The sequence below is a fragment of the Tupaia chinensis genome, unplaced genomic scaffold (assembly GCF_000334495.1).
Source record: "Tupaia chinensis unplaced genomic scaffold, TupChi_1.0 Scaffold147003_1, whole genome shotgun sequence".
Taxonomy (NCBI): domain Eukaryota; kingdom Metazoa; phylum Chordata; class Mammalia; order Scandentia; family Tupaiidae; genus Tupaia; species Tupaia belangeri.
The window spans coordinates 2,444,357-2,466,462 of NW_006206856.1; the positions used below are offsets into that span (position 1 = coordinate 2,444,357).

General features: G+C 38.1%; 1 protein-coding gene across 1 annotated transcript in view; it reads right to left on the reverse strand.

Moving 5' to 3' along the window:
• Window positions 1-22,106, reverse strand: part of DOCK3 (dedicator of cytokinesis 3) — a 301,789-nt gene that overhangs the window by 273,135 nt on the left and 6,548 nt on the right. Inside the window, 1 exon segment of the mRNA XM_014584468.1 lies at window positions 11,090-11,130. Within this exon segment, the coding sequence (XP_014439954.1) occupies window positions 11,090-11,130 (41 nt within the window).

The following is a 22,106-nucleotide window of genomic DNA, read 5'->3' on the forward strand; positions in this document are numbered from 1 at the left end:
TTTTTGATTTTTTTTTCTTTTTTTGTTGTTTTTCTCTGTCTCGTTTTCTTTTTTCTTGTCTCTTCACTCTCCAATATCCTTTCAGTGTGTTTTTAGACAGATCTAAGATCACTGTAGCTAAACATTCAAATACTAATAGGGTTGAAATATTCCCCACTATCTTCTGAATCTGCTGCACCAGCAAGCACAATAGAACAGCAAAGAGATTCTGGATCACCTCTGTCTGCTTGCTCCTTAACATTAAGGCTGAACCTCCAGAATTTGAAAGAAAACACAACATTCATCAGATGACAAGAAATCACCGCCGGATCACGAGAAACATGGGAAAACAAGAAAATACCTCTCCTCCTAGGGAAAAGAGTAACTCTTCATCCACAAGCAGTTCGGTGAAAATCATGGAAATGTCTGATAAGGAATTCAGATCATTCATAATGTCTAAGCTAACAGAGATGGAAGAGAAGAGAGATAATGAACTACTAAAGAGAAAGGAGAAAGAGATTGACGAGTTCCAAGAGATGAGGAAATTCCTGCAAGATCTAAAAGTGGAATTACACACTTTACAAAAGACTCAAACCGAACTGCTAGAGATGAAGTCTATAATACAAGAAGTCAAAATCTCCCTGGAAAGCATTAAAAGCAGACTAGATCATTCAGAAAATAGAATCTCAGATGTAGAGGAGAAAATGGCTGGCCTAGAAAAATCCACCATGAAGGCTGAGAAAATGGCACAAAAATTTGAGAATAATATGCGAGAAGTACTGGATACCATCAAACGTCCAAATATCCGGATAATTGGCATTCCAGAAGGTGAGGAAACCCATAAGGGCATTGATAATCTATTCCAGGAAATCCTGCAAGAAAACTTTCCAAACCTAGAGAGGCATTCAAAGATCCAGTCCCAGGAAATACAACGGACCCCAAATAGAATCAACCCTAGAAGATCTTCTCCAAGACACATTATAGCCAGGTTGACCAAAACTGCAGACAAAGACAAGATACTAAGATTAGCAAGAGAAAAACATCAAGTTACCTACAAAGGACATCCCATCAGGCTAACAGCAGATCTCTCATCAGAAACAATAAAAGCGAGGAGAGAATGGGAAAATATATTCCAAGTGTTAAGAGAGAAGCAGTTTCAGCCAAGAATACTGTATCCGGCAAGATTATCTTTCAGGTGGGAAGAAAAGACAAGAACATTCTCAGATAAACAAAACCTGAAAGAATTTACCAGCACCAGACCAGACCTCCAAGAAGTTCTCAAGGATGTGCTGTATCAGGAAAACTAAACGCAGATACATGGAAATAAGAGTCCAAAAACTGAGAAAGTAGCTAACTTAATCATAGGGACAAGTCTGGAGTTGAATACTATATCCCAGAATTTAATCAGGAAAATTGAACCAGAACAGAAGATAAAAGTATATGAGACTGATAGGTTCATGCACCTACCATTTGAACAGAATCCTAACCTGTTTCCGGGCTTTAAGCAAAGTTCCTTGGCGGTTCTTTGATTTAAGTTAAAACTGGTTTTCTTAGTAGTAACGAGGGAACTCACCTTTGAAAGTAGTCAGGTTATGTAGGAAATTGTGTGATCAATGCAATGTGGGTGGGAAGGGAATGGAGGACAATTTTGGACACTAGAGGTGGTGTGAGAGGAGGGTGGGAAGGGACAGAGGGTCAGAAAGAGGGGTGGAATTAATTCTAGCAACTAGAAGTGGAAATTTATATTTTTTGTAATGTGCATGATTGAGTCACTATGCAGTGTGTACTGGATGGGAGATCGCATTTTGTGTGCTGTGATGATGCCTAGAGAAGGAATGTAAATTGAGTTACAAAAAAGAGTTTCAGGAAAACAAAATATATCTATTCAATGACTGCAGTAGGATATGTAGCCCCAGTTAGGTGCTACTTGATAGGATGCGTAAAGTTAGACTTGTGCTCATGGAAATGTGTCACATGTGTTTGCTAGGAGGGTATTTGGATTGATGAGGGTCTTTGGTGATTCAATAAAATGTGGGGGGAAAATGGTATAGAAAGCAAACATAGATAACAGAGACAGTGTGGGAGGAGAACAGGAGGTGGCAGAGGGTAAGAGATAGGGAACCAAGGATGGGGGGAAAAAAGCAAAACATACAGAAAACAAGAAATGGAAGATCATTTGCTAAGAATAACATATTTGTTGATGTGCTTGATTGAGACAATATACAGTGTACTCTAGATGGAAAATCTCATTTTGTATGCTATAATGATGTATAGTGAATGAATGCAAATAAATAAATTGGGAAAAAAAATTAGCTCACTTTCAAAATGAGTGAGTCTGAGAATGTATAATTCTTAACAGCTTTATTAATTCAAAAAAGATTATTAAAACAGTCATAGAATTTTTTTTTTTTTTTGGAGAGGTTTTCGCTATAGGGCGCGTGAGCTCGCCAGACAGAGACATAGAGACAGAAAGCGAGAGGTCACCTCCCAGGGGGGATGGTCACGCCGCAATGCCTTCTCCTCCATTCTCCTCTCGGGATCTTGGGCATGCATGCACACGTGCCCGGCGTGAGTTTTGGGCCACCCAGTTCAGGACGCGAACCACAGTCGACTACCTGGGAGTCCAGCGACATAGCCATTACGCTAACTGCTGGTTCCCAACAGTCATAGGATTTCTATAGTTTATCCTAATAATAAATTTTCAGGTCTAGAATTAATTCTGAATCACAATTTCTGTAAAGAAGTTGAATTTTATTGTGAAATAAAATTGAGGAACATCAGACCATGGATTGCAATTGACTCACATTGAACATGACTTTATACTGATATAACAATGTGTTACTACTTCTGTAATTATTGTGCCTTCCTAACTGACATTGAATTTGTGCAGTTGGCTCCACTGCATGAAAAAAATGAGTAAAGTAGGTATCCAGAAGAGTTTCTACTTTTAAAAGTCTGAGGGCAGGGGCTGGCAGGTGGCATGGTGGTTAAAGGCGCTGGATTCCCACATGGTCTACTGCAGTTCAAGTCCCAGACCTGGTGGCCAGCTTTCTCACTTTCTCTTTCTCTCTCTCACTCTGTCCCTCTTTGATCAAACTGAGATAAACAAATGAATAAATAAATAAATAAATAAATAAATATAGAAAAAATAATTGCTAAAAAAAAAATCTGAGGGCAAACGAAACTTTATGTCTTGGAGAAAAAAAAACTATAATTTTGCTTATAAAAATTTAGAAAGTGATTTATGGTGAATGTCTTTTTTCATGTCTGCAGTTTGTCAATGTTAATTTCATATCTGGCTTCAATTAAAAACACTTATATGAAAACAAACAAAAAAAATAGTGTATCAGTACTGGTCCATTAATTGTAACAAATATATCACACTAATGCAGCTAAAAGATAATCACTGCATAGAAGTGGGAAGGGAGGGCTAGTAGGTGATGTGGTGGCGAAGGCACTGGATTCCCACACAGCTAGACTCAGCAGCTTGAAAATTATGCCGTGTATATGTGTGAGTGTGCCTAAAATCCCAGAAGAGAATGAAGAGGAAGGGACTGCGGCATGGCCATCCTCTCTGGGGGTGATTTCTTTCTCTCTCTCTCTCTCCCTCCCTCCCTCCTTCCTTCCAAAGAGCACATATACAATATGGAAAAAAAAAAAGGGGGGGGGGGGGAGGGTGAAGAGGAGGGAACAACTGAAGTAGTGAATATCATAAGCATCCTGGGAAGGGGAGAGAGTGTGGGGGGAAGGGATATCTGATTAACAGATAACAAGAGAGCAAGCAGGTAAGTTGAATGACCTTCAACTTAAAGTAGAGAAATAACAGTTAGTGGCAATTCAATGTATATTCAGTATAGCTACAAGAGGGGATTTCAAACGTTCAAAACACAAAGTAATAAATGTTTGAGATGGTGAGTTGTTTATTGCCTTGATTTGATCAGTACATATTGTACCCGTGTACTGAAAAACCACACCATACCCCATAAATATGTATCACTATTATATGTCAATTAAAAAGTGTAATAAAAAAGAACCCTGAAATGCTGAAGCACAAAAATAAACATATACAAATCAACTGGATTTTGATATGCTGGCAATAAATGAGTACACACCTAAATTAAAAGTACAATACTGGGGCTGGCCCACAACCTACTGGTTAAGGCACAGATCTCAGGATTATGACTTTGGACTTTCTAGCTGCCAGACTGAGGGTCAAAATAAACCCCCATTCTCTTAAATCCACCTAGCCTCAGGTATTTCAGCTAGAAACAAAATAACTAAGATAATAGTCACAAGTATGACTATGTTGTGTCTTGATATGCATTTCTTTGGGCTTTTTGGGATTTTTTTGAGATTTACTCACCTTATTGAATATGTAGGTTTAGGTCGTTCATCAAATTTGGGATGTTTCATGTATTTTCCAGAACTATATCTAAAAACATAAAACTGTCCAGAAAATATTCTAATAAAAATGCAAAATAATAATAGGTTCAAGTTTGGGATCTCGTGACTTCAGAAACAATGCATGTATATACATGTCCAAAATAACAACAGGATGAAGAAATGGAGGAGAAGGAATTGTAGTATCCCCACCCCCATCTCTCTAACGAGTGCATGCATCCTTTGGCAATTTTTGTAAGTTAAAAAATATATATGATACCTTTTATACTCACTCAAAAATGACATATATAAGTATAAATCTAACAAAATAGATACAGAATTTTGACACAGAGAAGGAGAGGACACTGATAAATCAAATGTTAAACTAGTAAATGCCAATACCAAACTAAATCAAATGTTAAATAAACAACTACGCTTATGAAAGACTCAACAAAGGGAAAATCTTGATTCTCCACAAATTGATATACATGTTTAATGAGATTCCTATAAAAATTCTGGCAAGATTTTTTTCTAGCTATAGATGAGATTATTCTAAAATGTTTCAAGGCAGAGAAACAAAAATAGCTAATTTTGAAAAGGAATGAAGTGAAAGAAAAACACACATTATATAAAGGGGCTTTCAAAAAGTTCATGAAATGTGTGCTTTAAAACAAACAAACAAACAAACAAACAACTAGGGGCCCACAGATGGCATAGCGGTTATGTTGCTGGAGGACCATTACGGTTTGAGACCCTGACTTGGTACCCTGAAAACCACACTGAGCACATGTGGGTGCATGCATGCCCAAGACCCCAGGAGGAAAATGGAAGAGAAGGGATTGTGGCATGACCATCCCCCTGGGAGGTAATTTCTCACTTTCCCTTTCACTGCTCTATCTTCCTGGTGAGCACATGCGTCCCATGGTAAAAACCTCTAAAAAAAAAAACTATACATGGTTTTCGACATTTTTTACCCCATAATAAATTCAAACACACTTATTAAGACATGTCTGAACAGGTCTAGTTTGATGCACTAAAAAAGACATCAGTTTGAAAAGAGCCCCATCAAAGTAGCATGAATTCTGCTAAAACTGAAGCAACAAATATCAAATTTATGGTGAAATTGGGAACTGCCGTCTTCCAGTAATTAACCAAAATGATGAACACAAAGGGAAAAGAGGAGAGGCATCCAATATATGTTCTCTAGGCCTTTCAGAAAACACGGAGTTGTTCCTTTGTCAACATATATGCGAATCTACAAGAAAGGTGATAATTATAGACATCAAAGGAATGGGTACTGTTCAAAAAGGAATGCCCCACAAATGTTACCATGGCAAAACGAAGAGTTTACAATGTTACCGAGCATGCTGTTGGCATTGTTGTGAACAAACAAGGGCAAGATCCTTGCCAAGAGAATAATGTGCATATTGAACATGTTAAACATTCTAAGAGCAGTGTGTGCGTGGATGCCCAGGATCTCGAGAGGAGAATGGAGGAGAAGGGATTGCGGCATGGCCATCCCCCCTGAGGGGTGATTTCTCGCTTTCTGTCTTTGTGTCTCTCTCTGTCTTTCTGGCGAGCACATACACCCTATAGCAAAAACCTCTCAAAAAAAAAAAAAAGAGAGAGAATAAAAAGACAAGCTACAGATTGGAAGAAAATATTTTCAAACCACACATCTGACACAGACTTGTATCTAGAATATATAAAGATTCTCAAAACATCATTTTAAAAAAAGAAAGCCCAGTTAGAAAATGGGCAAAAGACATGAGGAGACATTTCACTGAAGAATATATACAGATGGCAAATAAGCATTTGGAAAGATGTTTGAAATCATTAATCATTAGAGAAATGCAAATCAACACCACAATGAGATGGCTACACCTATGAGAATGGCTAAAAGAGGAAATAGTACCACCACCAAATGCTGGCAAGGATGCAGAGAAACAAGCTCTCATACGCTGCAGGTGGAGAAGAAAAGTGGCTCAGGCCACTCTGAGAAATAGCTTGGCAGTTCTTCAAAAAAACTAAATCTGAAACTACTACACGAGGCAGCAGTATATCTTCAGACATTTATCCCAAACTTTGGTTCATAAAACTATAAAAACCTGTACACAAATGTTTATAGTAGTTTTATTTGTAATCGTTAAAAAAAGAAAAAACATGGAAACTCAGATATCCTTCAAAGTGAGAATGGTTAAACAAATGGTGATATATGCATATTGTAGAATATAACTAAGAAATAAAAAGAAATAAACTACCAATACATGCAATGACCTAAGTAAATTTAAAAAACTGCATACTATATTATTCCATTTATATAAAATTTTACAGCAACAAAATGAAAAGAATAGAGAACAGATCAGTGGTTGTAGATATTAAGAAACGGCAGAGACAAAAGGAAGTAGGATAGCTATATAAAAGGGCAACATGAGAGATCCTTGGGTTAATGGAAATGTTCTGTGTCCTCATTGCAGCAATACCAATTTCATGGTTTGTATATTGTATTATCATTTGGCAAGATGTTACCATGAGAGGAAACTGTGTAAAGGATGTGCTACATCTCTTTATTTATTATAACCATGTATGAATCGGTAATTATCTAAAATAAAAAAGGCATAACTAAAAAATTTAAAAAAAAAAGAGCAGAATTTTGCCAAAAACCAACTAGAAAACTAAACAAAATATGTTACACAACTATTCTGAGACCCTGGACAACCAGCAGCACAGGAATGCGATCCCTGAGAGACGGGAAACAGATTATGTCAGTCTCACAATTTTCCAAGCTTTTAACATAAAGGCCTTTATCAAACTGAAAGGGAGTGCACGGAGCAAGGCACTGTCACGACATGAGAAGACAAACCAAACAGTCTAGAGAGCTGGATTTCATGTGGCATAAAAGAGGAAGAAATTGTGAACAAAAGGGAGTACAGAATTCAGCAATTCCCTTCCGTCTTGGGCTAAAATGAAGCTGCAAAAACAAACGGAGACTTCATGAGTCCAGGCAAGGAACTACTGGGGAGCTCCGAGCTGAACGATGCCTGAAGCATATCTAAGACTGGTATGTCTTTATAAAGTTATGATCAAGCAGGGTGGGAAAAAACTGAGAGAACGCTGTCTTTTCAATAAAGACCAAGTAATATTTCATGTTAAGTAGAAGGTCAATCCCCAGAAGGAAGTCTACACGAGCACACTTTAACAAGCTGCCATGATCAAGCCGATTTACCAGCAAGTTAACTTGCTGCCAAAACAAACTCAACTTTCTTTAAAAATGATACCAAAATTGAAATCAAGAAATTCAACAACATAACTTCAAATTTTGGAAAACAAAACAAAACAAAATTACTAGACTTGAGAAAATGTAAACCGTAACCAGGAGAAGAAGCAGTCAATAGAAACAAGCCCCCAAATGACAAATAATAGAGCTAGCTGAAGAGAAACTTAAAATAGCTAGTAAAATGTGTTCAAGAATTTAAAGGAAAACAGGAACATAAGGAGAGTGCAACTGGTGTATAAAATATAACAAAATGGAAATTACATAGCTTAAAAAAAAAGTATCTGATTTAACACTTTCACTGGAGGTGTTTAAAGGCAGATTAGACACTATGGAAGAAACAGCAGGGCGCCTGAAGACCTAGTATTAAAGCTATCCAAGTAGAAAATTAGATAGGGGGAAGGTTGAAAAAATAAAATTAAAATAGCAGTAGAAATCAGTGGGATAATATAAAACAGTGTAATTTATGTGCAACTGAAGTATCAAAGAAAAATGGCAAAGAAATATTTGAAAATCATAGAAGAATTTTTCTAAATCAGATGAAAAATATAAACCCACAGATCCAGGAAACTCCATGAAACAAAACAAGATAAACAAAGAAAAATAGGCATATATAACTTCAAAATACATCATAATTGAATTGTGCATGCCTATGACCCAGGCCAGCTGAGACTGGGGAGTGGATCGCACCATGAGGATCCTATAGGTGGTACCTGCCTGCGCATACACACACGCGCGTATGTGTGTATGTGTCTCTGTTTCAAGAAAGAAATAAACTTTCTAAAGCCTTATTAAAATAAAAAGGGAAATCATCCAAAAATAAAATCAAAAGAATAAAGTATGCATACAAGAAACTAAGATAATATTACTAAAGATTTTTCATCAGAAATACTCAGCCAGCCAGGAGACAAAAGACTTATATAATGAAATGTTTTAACAAGAATTGTACATTCAATGAAAATACATTTTAAAAATAAAAGTGAGTAAACCCAAGTAAGCAGAAGAGAGTAAGAATGAACACAGTTTGTGAAATATACCAAAAAGAAAAAAAAAGTTAATAAGATCAAATGCAACAAAAACCTAATCAGATTTGATCAAGGAAAACAAAGGACACAAATGCCTAAAATCTGGAATGAAAGAAGGATTATCACTAATATCTTGCTATAATAATAGAATATAAATAACTATAACAACTAATTTAAAAACACAGGTAAAACAGACAAAAATCCTGCAAAATGCAACTGATGAAAACCATCTAAAGATGAGCTAGACAAACACAGCAATGATAAAATGTAAAAATCTCCAACCATAAATGAAACTTAAAATGACAAATTGAATCTCCTCAAAAATAAAATCTACACTCCATTATACAACATTAAGAAAATGTAAAGGCTGAGACCAGCAGATAGTGCAGCGGTTACATCGCTGGACTCCCACATGGCCGACTGCGGTACAAGTCCCAGTCTTGATGGCTTCAAACTCACACCAGGAATGTGTGCATACGTGCCCAAGACCCCAGAAGGAGAAGGGATCGCGGCATGGCTATCCCCCTGGGGCATAATTTCTCACTTTCAGTCTCTCTGTCTGTCTCTGTCTCTCTTTCTCTCTGGCAAGCACATGAGCCCTATAGTAAAAATCTCTCCAAAGAAAAGAAAATGCAAAGGCAAGTCATATGTTGAAAGAATGTGTTGACAAAGGACTTGTATTCAAAATAAAGAAACTGTAAGAATTTAAAAAGAAAACCAATCTCTCTCTCTCTCTCTCTCTCTCTCTCTCTCTCTCTACTCTCTTTGTTATTATTGGCAATTAAGTACTGAACTGGTTGGTTTAAAGTATTACAAGTTTTGGCATTTTCCACAATTTACATATATCAAATAAAAAAGGTTCATCAGTCCTCCATTCCTAAAATCACCACTACAACCTAATATTCCCTAGAATTTTCATCTGCTTTCTTTCTTTCACTCACAACTTAACTGTGGTAACTTCACTATCTTCTCTAATCACTCATCAATTCACTAAGACTCTGACTTTCTGCCACTACTATATAATTAAATGGGAGTCTCTTAAAAATCATCAATGGCCTTTTAATTGTCAAATACATTGGTCCCTATTTAATAATTTTGCCAGACTACTCCACAACACGTGAAACCATTCATTACCATTTCTAAAAACCTCTCCTGAGCCAGTCAGTGCCATAGTTAAGGTGGCTGGATCCCACATGCCTGACTACTTGGTTCAAGTCCCAGACCCAGCGGCTTGAAAAACGTGCCAGGTGCATGGTGTGTGTGCCCACCCAAACTCCCAAAAGGAGAAATAGAGGAGAAGGGATTGTGGTGTGACCATCTCCCATGGGTGGGATGCTTTCTCACTTTCCGTCTCTCTCTCTCTCTCTCCAGCAAGTATACACACCTTCTAGTAAATAAAAAATAGTAATAATAAAATTTTTAAAGTTTTAAGACTCTTCTCCATAGGACCACAAGAAGGCATAATGGTTACGTTGCTGGACCTCCCATGTAGTCGACCGCAGTATGAATCCTGGACCTGACAGTTTAAAACTCACACCACATGCATGTGCTTGCCTGACCAAAATTCCAATAGGAGGATGGAAGAGAAGGGATTGGGGCATGGCCATCCCCCTGGAAGTCGATTTCTCATTTACTATCTTTCTGCCTCTGGTGAGGGCACGTACCCTATAGCAAAAATCTCTCTTAAAAAAGCAAAACAAAACAAAAAACAACTCTTCTCCTTAACTACATATGGCATCTGTTTCTCAGTCCTTTTTATTTATTTATTTATTATTTTTGTGGGGGGAGAGATTTTTGCTATAGGGTGCCTGCACTTGCCAGAAAGACAGAAAGCGAGAAATCACCTCCCATGGGGGATGGCCACGCCACAATCCCTTCTCCTCCATCTTCCTCTGGGGATCTTGGGCACGTGGACACACATGCGCCCACCGTGAGTTTAAGCTACTGGGTCCAGGACTCGAACTGCAGTCAACAACATGGGAGTCCAGCAACATAGCCATTATGCTAACTGCTGGTCCCCTCAGTCCTTTTTTTATTAGTTCATCTTTTTCTGTCCTCCAAGGTGTTTGCAGTTTTTGATTTTTAAATTTTAGCAATAAATCAACCTAAATAATCATTTGGTCCGCTAAGTCCAGGTCTATGAATAAATCAATTTACTATTTTGTCAGATAGCTTAAAAATATATTTAAAAGCCTGAATAAGCTCTGAAGCTAAAACCGCATTTGCATTTATTGTCCTTTTAGAAAAACCATTTTTGTACCGCTGAGACAGAAGAATCTGGTAGAATTCCGTAAAGGAAAGAATGATTGTGGCTACTGTAAAAGATCAAAAGATGAACCAGCAAGAGTTGGTGTATCGAACAAACATACTAGGCTCCTTCCTATATTAAAAATAAATAAATAAATAAATAAATAAATAAATTTTTTATTACCTTTACATTTGGCTTCTTTGTTGAAACTCCTCTGTACCAACCTAAAACAAAGCATACAAAGGAAATTAAGTTCATTTTATTGTAATTTTCTGTAAGGCAGATAAAGGAGAATTTTTAGAAAAATATAACTGAATATAAAACTTTCCTTATTCATCAACTATGGCTTTATTAGAATCTAGGGCTCTCCTAGTCATTTATTCTAGAGAAACAATTTTACAAAATACATTCCCAGCTTTTATCACGAGGCAATAATCCTGGACAATCTAGCTTTGCAACTATATTCTCCTCTTTTACTGTCATCAATTGTATCTTGTCTAAGATTTCAGAATGCTAGCAAAAAAGTGAAATCCCTCTTGATATTCAGATTGCCTGAATCCTCATCAGTTTCAATGTCATAATATATATTTAACTGAAGACTATGTCAAAGTTTTTCCCCTCTGATGAGTAAATATCTCTTGATTATCTATCACTTTCAGGAACCTAGGAGCAGGCAAAGTTCTACATGCTTTCTAACATTTTCAGATACAAACTTGTGTGGAAAATTAAACAAAGAAAAGGTGACTTTCTCACAACACTGAAGTTTGACATTTAAAGCCAGCCTCCTTCAGGACATAATTATGTATTTGATTTAGGTCATAATATCAAGACTGAACTCTAAGAAATGCTAGACAGTATTGCCTTCCCCCCCTCATCCAAAAAAAAAAAGCCCTCTACTGGTCTTGAATCCTATTTGTAAATAATCCTTCCTGATTATTTGCTGCAACTCTCTAACCTCTAATCTAGGGACATGTTACAGGTCGATCATGGAAAAAACAAACTTTTTTCACTTTACCCAAATATCTGGTGATGAAAGACTTTACAATATAATTATTATTAGAAAAGGTTTGGGTATTGTCTTCAAATTCCAAAATATAACTTTTTTTTGGGGGGGGGCACATTTGTACACTCGCCAGAGTGACAGAAAGCAAGAAATCATTCCCCAGGGGGGATGGCCACACTGCAATCCCTTCTCCTCTTGGGATCCTGGGCACGCATGCACACGTGCCTGGTGTGAGTTCGAGCCACCAGGTCCGGGACTCGAGCCATGGTCAACTACATGGGAGTGCAGCAACATAGCCATAATGCAACTGCTAGTCCCTAATCCTTTTTTTTTTTTTTCTTTTTAAGCGAAAGAGATTCTTGCTATAGGATGCATGTGCCCGCTGTAGAGACAGAAAGCAAGAAATCACCCCCTGCGGGGATGGCCACACCACAATCCCTTCTTCTCCAGGCACCTCTCAGGATTTTGAGCACACATACACACACCTGGCATGAGTTATAAATCACTGGGACTGAGACTCAAACTGTAGTAGATTATGTGGGAGTCCAGCAATGCAGCCATTATGTCACCTGCTGGTCCCACAAGTGTAACTCTTAAAGCCTCTACTGAAATATAGTTTAGGCTTTATCAATGATCATGATAAAAAATAGGACTCATTTACTCCTCTGCTGAAAATGCTCTGACTGCATCCCATCTCAGAGTTCAAATCCAGTTTCCACAGTTTCTGGTGATTCCATCTCCTACCTTCACTCTGCCCCTCCCCAGCCCACCCCTGCTACTGCAGCCACACTAGTCTCCAGAAATTGCTCCAACTCACCAAGCAGGCTCTCACCTCCGGGCTTCTGTACGTTGTGCACCATATGCCTGCACTACTCTTCCCCCAGAGAGCCCAAGATGGCTGCCTCACTTCCGTCTGCTCTCAGCTCCAATGTTACCATCTTCAGAAAGGCCTTTCCTGACCATCCTATATAAATACCAGGAGAACAAACATCCTCCCCTCCCCATCCTCACTCTACCTCCTTTTATCTGTTTTATCCTTCCTATTTTTCTTGATGAGAATATGGACTTTATTTATTCTTTTATAGCTGAGCCCCAGTAGCTAAAAGAGTAGCTGACCTACATTAGGCACGCCAATATTTGGGGACTGAAAGAATAAATTAATGTATGAGGTGATTATACCTACCAGACCTGACAAAAGTGCTGATAAAATTAGGGTTGACATATGTAAAGTACTTTATGCAGTCTGGCGCTGTTATTATTATTATCACTGTAATAACTCCATGATTGGAGAGGGGTTAGGGGACAGTGTCTGGCACACTGCAATAACTCCATGACTGGCATGGTTAGAGGACAGAAGAATGAAATGCAGTAGACACTATATTTATTAATAACGGTGCTGAGTGTTATTTCTAAACCTACCCAGAGGAGACTGGGCTTACAGAATAAAATAACTGAAGCTGAAAGTTTCGTCGTGTAAATGGTGTTGATGCTAAGAAACAGTAGGGGACTAAAAGGTACATACTCCTAAACATCTATTTTAAATGGCTATTGGGAAAAGTTGGGGCATAGATAAAAAAAGAAAAATCCATACCCATCTGACAGAGGTTCAAATTAATGCATGATTAGCAGCCGTGCCTTTACCTTCTCACCACACAAATGTGGATCCAAACACTACTACAGAGATGTTATTGCTACTGCAACAGAAAGAACAATCACTGAAACTAAAACCAGAGTGAATGAGTGTAAAGAACCTCCACATCCATGAGAAGTAACTCTCCCAACTTAAATAGAAATGTTTTTTTTTCATTTGCCAGAAGGTGTATGTGCTCGCCAGGGAGAGACAGAGATTGAGGGGGAGAGGGAAAAGGCAGTCTCCAATGGGAAATGGCCTCAGTCCCTTCTCCTCCATTTACCCACCCTGTTAGGATTTGCGGCATACACATACGTGTGACCTGAGTGTTTTTTAAGCCACCAGGGTGGGATTCAAACCACAGTCAGCCATGAGAGAGTCACCTCTGTTAACCATCAGTCCCTGGGGTCAGCCCTGGAAATGACTTTTTCACCATATAACCTGTCCATAATTTGTGATCACTGGTAAAGCCTAAGCTATTTACACGATTACATAGTATAACTTTACCCACAATCCTCTTATTCTTAAAACACCACCACTGAACCTCTCATGCTTCTAATCATAGTTGTTTTAATTGACTTTCATTTTTAAGGCTTTTTTCTATAGGCATAGGGTGCATGCACTCACCAGAGTGAGAAATCACTCCCTAGGAGGGATGACTATGTCCCAATCCCTTCTTTGCCATTCTCCTCATTGAATCTTGAACACGCATGCATGCACAAGTACTGGGCATGACTATTAAGCCAGCAGGTCTGGAACTCAAACCGGTTGACCATGTGGGAGATCAGCACCTTAACCACCACACAACTTTTACTTGTAACTCATACAAAATTCTGTCCTGAGCTATCCATCCACTAGAGTCTTTCTGTTCAAAACTTACAGTAAGACTTATACCAATCAACTATTATGTAGAAAGCAAACTAGGGACGTGAGGGAGAAATGTTTCTTTTGATTTTAGTGCCTCAAAACACTGACTGGACTAAGCAGTAGCTTGTTTTTGTAGTATATAGTTTATTACTAGGTGTAGTTTTTCATGAAAAGTCAAACAGGGTTTCCTCTAAACTAGGTTTAAAAAAATTTCTTGTATCACCTAATTCATCAATACAAGAAAGTTCTATACTGACAAAAATATGGAAAATAATTAGTAACAAGTATGCAAAATAAAACACAGTTGTGATCCCACTGAGAAAACACAGTATCAGCCCAAGTCATGATCTCCCTGTAAAAAAATTTAACTGATTTACACAATGGCTCCAAGATAAGGTGAAAATGACAAAATAATGGAAACAACGTAGAAAAAAAGAGCAACAGTAAAACTAAACATTCTAAAGTATTAACTGGACTTTTATTCCTCCTACATCAACCTTATCTGATGTAGAAACAACTACATGCTATGCAAACTTCTTTCACCTAGACACTGTAATCCAATTGGAGATGACTGGAAAATTACGCATTTGCAATACAATTCAAACGTCACTGACTACATTTACTAAAAATGATAAATTCATCTAAAATAAATTCTAGATTTATATGGTAAAGATAGAAAATTTAATGTCTATTCAAAAAGTCTAGATTTAAAATATCAAAAACCTGAACTCTAAAAATACTTACTAAATGTAATTGAAAATAAAGGCGATAAATGAAACTAAATTTCTAATTGAGATATAATGTTAATTCCTACTTCATACTAAAATCACTCGCGATTTATTTTACAATTTAAGAGTTAATCAAGGGGGGAACCAGCAGTTAGCGTAATGGCTATGTTGCTGGACTCCCACGTAGTCGACCGCGGTTCACGTCCCGGACCTGGTGGCTTAAAACTCACGCTGGGCGCATGTGCATGCATGCCCAAGATCCCGAGAGGAGAATGGAGAAGGGACTGCGGCGTGACCATCCTCCATGGGGGGTGATTTCTCGCTTTCTGTCTCTATGTCTGTCGGGCGAGCGCACGCGCCCTATAGCGAAAACCTCTCAAAAAAAAAAGAAAAGAAAAGAAAAAAAGAGTTATTCAAGGGGATCCAAACTGTCTGGCACAGGTGGTTGCAGAGCTGGGAGCCACAAGCCAAATACAGCTCTAGTTCCCAGCCTGGTCAGAATGAAAACAGGACAGGCCCATGCACATGCACATGCTTCTGGGGGGTTGAGGAGTAGAGGACTGAGGACTGTTACAGAACCCCATAGGGAGGGTGCTTTTTTCTCTCTCTTAATTAAATGAAAACAGGTAATCTATCATGAATATTTTAAAAGAGTGGGGACCAGCAGGTGGCATGGTGGTTAAGGGGCTGGACACTCCCACATGGCCAGCCACGGTTTGAGTCCCAGACCTGGTGGCTTGCTTGCTTTCTCACTTTCTCTTGCTCTCTCTGGTCAAATTAAAATAAAATGGATGAATAAATAAAATTAAGTAATTCTAAAATACAAACATAAAACTAATAAAAAATATTTTGAAAGAGTTGTTCAAGGTATATTCTCTTTTTGGTTTTTTGGTTTTTTTTTTTCTTTTTTTGGAGAGATTTTTGATATAGGGCATGTGCGCTGGCCAGAAAGACAGAGAGAGACAGAGAGACAGAAAGCGAGAAATCACCCTACGGGAGATGGTCACGCCACAATCCCCTCTCCTCCATTCTCCTCTCGGGATCTTAGGCACTCATGCACACGTGCCTGGCGTGAGTTTAAGCCACCGGGTCTCAGACTCGTACTGCGGTTGACTACATGGGAGTCCAACGACATAGCCATTATGCTAACTGCTGGTCCCAAGGTATATTCTCGTTAAGTAGTTCACAAAGGAAATGAAAAAATGTGGAAAAAAAAGTTTTAAATTTAAAAAAAAAACATATTAGTATGGAAAGAAAGAAGAACATTGTAGACTGCAGGAAGACAAGTAGAGATTCACTATACTTTCAAAGATAATAAAATTCAGAAATACATTATATAGTTTTTAAAGGAAATTAATGTACAAAAAAGTAGAAGAAACTGAGAACACAACTAATTATTAGAGAACTAGGAAAGAAACACACTAGTATGTATATGTGTTTACAATCACTAAGTAAATGGTTGGTAATTAAAGAATGAATGAGATGAGAATGAATGAGATGAGATAGGTGCAGAGTTTGTATCTGACGACCCAACTCTGGAGTACCCCTTCCATAATTATGGCAAATAATTATACATTATAAATCGTAGTCACTCAAGCTGCATTTTTAAAAAGGGAACTGTTTTATGTTTTCGTTTGTTATTGTTGCTTAATCTAATCCCATTTAGCTAAACAAACAAGGGAAATACAAATAAGAAGAATGTTAGGGAAAATATGCTGGGTACTAAGCAAAAAAAATTAAAGACTAATTTGTGTGAAAGCTACAATAATTTAAACATTTAGACGAAAAATGTTAATCACCTTTCCCTGTGAAATGCTCTGCTCTAGGTATTTTCTTATCTATAATCTCAGCACCGCTGAATACCAACTCAGGAAATACTGGTTATTATTTAGATTATGAAATGTCCTTGCCAGTAGTCCAATGCAGAAGAGGCTATACTATCTACCCCAAAGAGCCAACAGTACCACTACAATTGCTACTGGCAGAGAGGCCACAGAACAGTGTCACCAGTGTTAACCCAAAAGAATGAAGCCTCTATATAGATTAGGCCATGTGATAGTCAACTATCAGCAGTCCTTCACAAAGATTCCGGGTGCAAACTAATCAAGCCAGATCAAAAGCGCTAAATTCAGTCCAACAAAAAGTATCCATCTACAAGAGGTTTCAAGCTTTTTATTTCAAAGGTGTAACACACATTCCTCACTGACAAAATGGAAAGGTACAAATTTATTTACCCCCATCTCCCAACCCTCTGGTTAACTAATAGCTGCACAAGAAGCAGAGACAGAAGACAAGCACAATTTCTCTTTCTTGCTATATTATACTTCAAAAACAACTTAATAAAACAAAGATGGCGCTTTGTGAACCAGAGACTTGTATGAGGACACATTCTAAAAAGATTTTAATTTACCAATTATAAATTCAAGAGGCAAAAACAAAATCTATAATCATTTTAAAATAGGGACTTTTTTTTCTTCTTTGGTGTATCTTTTAAAACATGCACAGCCCTCCAAATTCTAGATCATTTTTACAATTATATAGCTAATAATAGGCACAGTAGCCTACACAGAAATTACAAATTATTCTTTCATTGGCTATATTAAGATTATGTTTGTTAATTTATAGGATTGTTTGTTGCCTGATTTTTAATCAGTGTTTTTCTTTAGAACTGTACCTCACAGAAAAGGTACAGTTAATTCAAATAATTCAGTATGTATTTGCAGAATAACCATTGGAGAAGGTTTTGAATGTTCACAACATAATGTTAAATGTTGTAGGTGGTGGAACCAGCAGGTGGCATGGTGGCTAAGGCACTGACATTCCCACATGGCTGACCACGATTCAAGTCCTGGATCCGGTGGCTTGCTTTCTCATTTTCCATCTCTCTTTGGTCCAATTAAAATAAATGAATAAATAAAATTAAAGAAATAATTTAAATATTGTAGGTGGTGAATATGTTTATATTCTCAATTTGTTTATTACATACCATATATATACTTTTAAAGACCATTCTGTACCCAACAAAGATGATTATCTATAAGTCATAAATTACAATAAATATTTAAAGAGAAAAAAAATGTAAACAAAAAATAGTAAAATAAAATTGAGGAAACATAAAACAAAATAAAGAAAAAGATGGGGCCAGCAGGTGGCATGGTGGTTAAAGCATTAGATTCCTACATGGTCAACCACAGTTCAAGTCCCAGACCTGGCAGCTTGCATTCTCACTTTCCCTTTCTCTCTCTATATGCCTCTCTCTGGTCAAATTGAAAAATAAATAATATCAAATAAAATTAAATAGTTTTAAACCAAAAAGAAAAAATAGGAACCACTTATAAAAAAAGAAGGGATCAGGAACCAGCAGTTAGCATATGGCTATGTCGCTGGACTCCCATGTAGTTGACCGCAGTTCGCATCCCGGACCCGGTGGCTTAAAACTCACGCCAGGCGCGTGTGCGTGCATGCCCAAGATCCCGAGAGGAGAATGGAGGAGAAGGGATTGCGGCGTGACCATCCCCCCTGGGGGGTGATTTCTCGCTTTCTGCCTCTATGTCTCTGTCTGTCTGGCGAGCGTACGCACCCTATAGCAAAAACCTCTCAAAAAAAAAAAAAAAGAAGGGATCATAATTATTCAAAGGATACATTCAAACTCCTTTCTATTATTTTCACTGAAAAGTTCAAACAACAATCTTCTGTATTTATTTGCATAATTTAATGTTATTTTAAATCTTTATAAGCTATAAGTATAAAAGATAAAGATCACTAACAAATAAACGTACATTAAAAAACCGAGAATTTTTTCTTCCAAATGAGTTATGGTTTGCTTAAAGTTAGTCACTCTGGAGAAAAAGACCAAAGACTTAACCTTAACTGTATCCATAATTAAATTAGTAGAAATGGATTAAATAATCCAGATTGTCAGGCTAAATAGAAATACCCCCCACAACCACAAGCTATTTATATATGCTACAGACTGAATGTCGGTGTCCTCCCTGCAAATTTGTACCTTGAAACCTAATCCCCAGCGGGAGAGTAAACAAAGGCGGGGTCTCTGGGAGGTGACTGGATCCTGAAAACAGAGCCCTCACAAATGGGATTCGTGGTCTCATAAAAGAGACTGGGCCATATCTCTTGCTCTCTTCTGCCATAGGGAACAAAGAGAAATAGATGTCCATCTATGAATCAGGGAGCAAGCCCTCACCAGCCACGTAATCTATCAGCCTTGATCTTGGGCTTCACAACCTCTAGAACAGTGAGACATAAATTTCTGTTGTTTATAAACTACCCCGTCTGTGGTATTCTGTTACACCAGGGGGACTATAAAAACATACGACACACATGCAGACACACAATTCAAAGAATGTATCACAGTTAACATAAAAGAACTGGTGATTTACACTTGACCCCAGAATAGTATCAGACATTGAATCTCTCCACACAACCTCCTAAGGACCACATAGAAAAAGGGCAAATGCAGCCGGCTATCATCTATGCCTTCAACGTTACTGTGTGTCACAGAATACGTGGGCTTCAAATACATTTAGCAGGCTGTCAGGAAAGTCATACCATATTTTCCTATGTTTTTCTATGCCAAAATGTGTCATGACTTTCCCGACAACCCAATACTTAAGAGAAACTCTAAAATCCCACAGCTAATTCTACAGCTCCTCCCACCACTGTGAAGCTCCTGCTACCACATTTCCCTACTTCTATTTTCTATCTTCCTTCCAGTCTATTTTCTTTCCTGTGCCTTTCTAAAACTGCCACTTCTGTTTTCATACAGACTTCAAACTACACGGTGTAGAAGGAGGGGAAAATGAGTATTCCCAGCTGATATAGGCGGCAGAGCAAGAAGAGAACAGCAATTATGTCACAACAAGTCAAGTGCAGGTAAAAATCTGGGCCAAGCTCAACTGGGCATTCTGCCCTCAGGTTTAAAAAGTGATACGATGGTAGCGAGGAATACAGTGATGATAGCCTTCAGTATGTCTCTCTCTCAGGTCACACAGTTCTAATTTGTCCTGACTACCTTCCACATTCAATATTCACTGGACATCTTGATTATCACCCTTTATATTCATCTTGATGATAACTTTCAAGAGTCTCTCCTATGCTGGGTTTTCCTATTTCTTGTATCCCAGTTCTTCTGCTTTCTTAATTTATTGTCTTATTTCAGAAGAACGCACCGTCTCATAGCTTCTTGAAAACATTTTTTTTTTTTGCAAATCAGAAAATATATTTAGTAAATTCCTATATTCACGTGATAGTCTGGCTATGTTATAAAATTCAAGATTAAAAGTCATTCTCTGACCCAGCTGCAGCGATGCCACAGTACAGTGAGGCAGGACAGTGCCTAAGGTCACATGAGAGGCCCAGCTTCAGTTCCCAATGCAACCTAAACAGGTCAGGCACAGTAGCATGCACCTGTAGGTCCTATCAAAAACACACACTCCTGGGCCAGCAGGTGGCATGGTGATTAAGGCGCTGGACTCCCACAGGGCCAATGGTAGTTTGAATCCCAGACCTGGTAGCTTTCTTTCTTAATTTCTCTTTCTCTTTCTCTCTCTCTCTCTCTCTCATACACATGCCCTATAGCAAATTAAAAATAATAATAATTCTTTTTTAAAAAACCCTCACCCAACTCTCCTCTCTCCCACTTCCTCTCTTCTTCCCTTGTACTCTCATTAAAAATTTAAAAATCATTTTCCATCAGCATTTTGAAGACTGCTCACTGTTTTCTAGATTCCATAGTTAAAATCCAAAGTCATTATGATTCCTACTCCTTTGAATATAATATGCCTTTTCCTTCTTTGAATGCTTATTAAATTTTCTTGGTCCTAATATTCTGAAACTTCACAGTGATATGGGTGTGTTTTCATTCATCTGTGTAAGGTTCTTCCCTCCAAGCACTTTTAATCTGCAAACCCATTCTAAAAAATTGTCCTAGGGACCAGCAGTTAACCTAATGGCTATGTCACTGGACTCCCATGTAGTCGACCGCGGTTCAAGTCCTGGACTCAGTGGCTAAAACTCATGCCGGGCTTGTGTGCGTGTGTGCCCAAGATCCTGAGAGGAGAATGGAAGAGAAGGGATTGCAGTGTGGCCATCCCCCCGGGGGGTGATTTCTTGCTTTCTGTCTCTCTGTCTCTCTCTTTCTGGCGAGTGCATGTGCCCTATAGCAAAAACCTCTCCAAAAAAAAAAAAAAAAAAAATTTGTCCTAAATTATTTTAGTGTAGAATTCTATACTTCTATTTTTCTCATCTATGTTTCCAAATTTCCATCAAAGAAGGCACCTGGTAAAGGTGACCACTAACTGCACCTTCTTCGACTTTCTTTTTTTTTTTTTTTTTTTTGGAGAGATTTTCACTGTAGGGCGCGTGCGCTCGCCAGACAGACAGAGAGAGACATAGAGACAGAAAGCGAGAAATCACCCCCCAGGGGGGATGGTCACGCCGCAATCCCTTCTCCTCCATTCTCCTCTCGGGATCTTGGGCACGCACGCACACGCGCCCGGCGTGAGTTTTAAGCCACCGGGTCCGGGACACGAACCGCGGTCGACTACGTGGGAATCCAGCGACATAGCCATTACGCTAACTGCTGGTTCCCTCGACTTTCTTTTTTTAACTTTGTCTTTTACTCTATTTTCTAGAAAATTTCCTCAACTCTACCTTCCAACTATCTACTGTAATAGATTATTCATACTATGGTATTTTTAATTCCCAAGAGCTCTTTTCTGTTGTTGGAATGTTCTTTTGTTATAGTATCTGGTTCTTGTTTCATAGATGTAATATCTTCCTTTATCTCTCAGAGGATATTAATGGTCAGTTTCCTTCACCCTATATAGTCTGTTTTCCACAAGATGGTTTTTCTTTCTTTTTTTGGAGAGGGAAGGTTGTGGAGGGTGGCCATCTTTCAACTTAGAGGTAACCTCAAATATCTTATATCCTTGGTTGTTGGCTCTTAATTTAAGG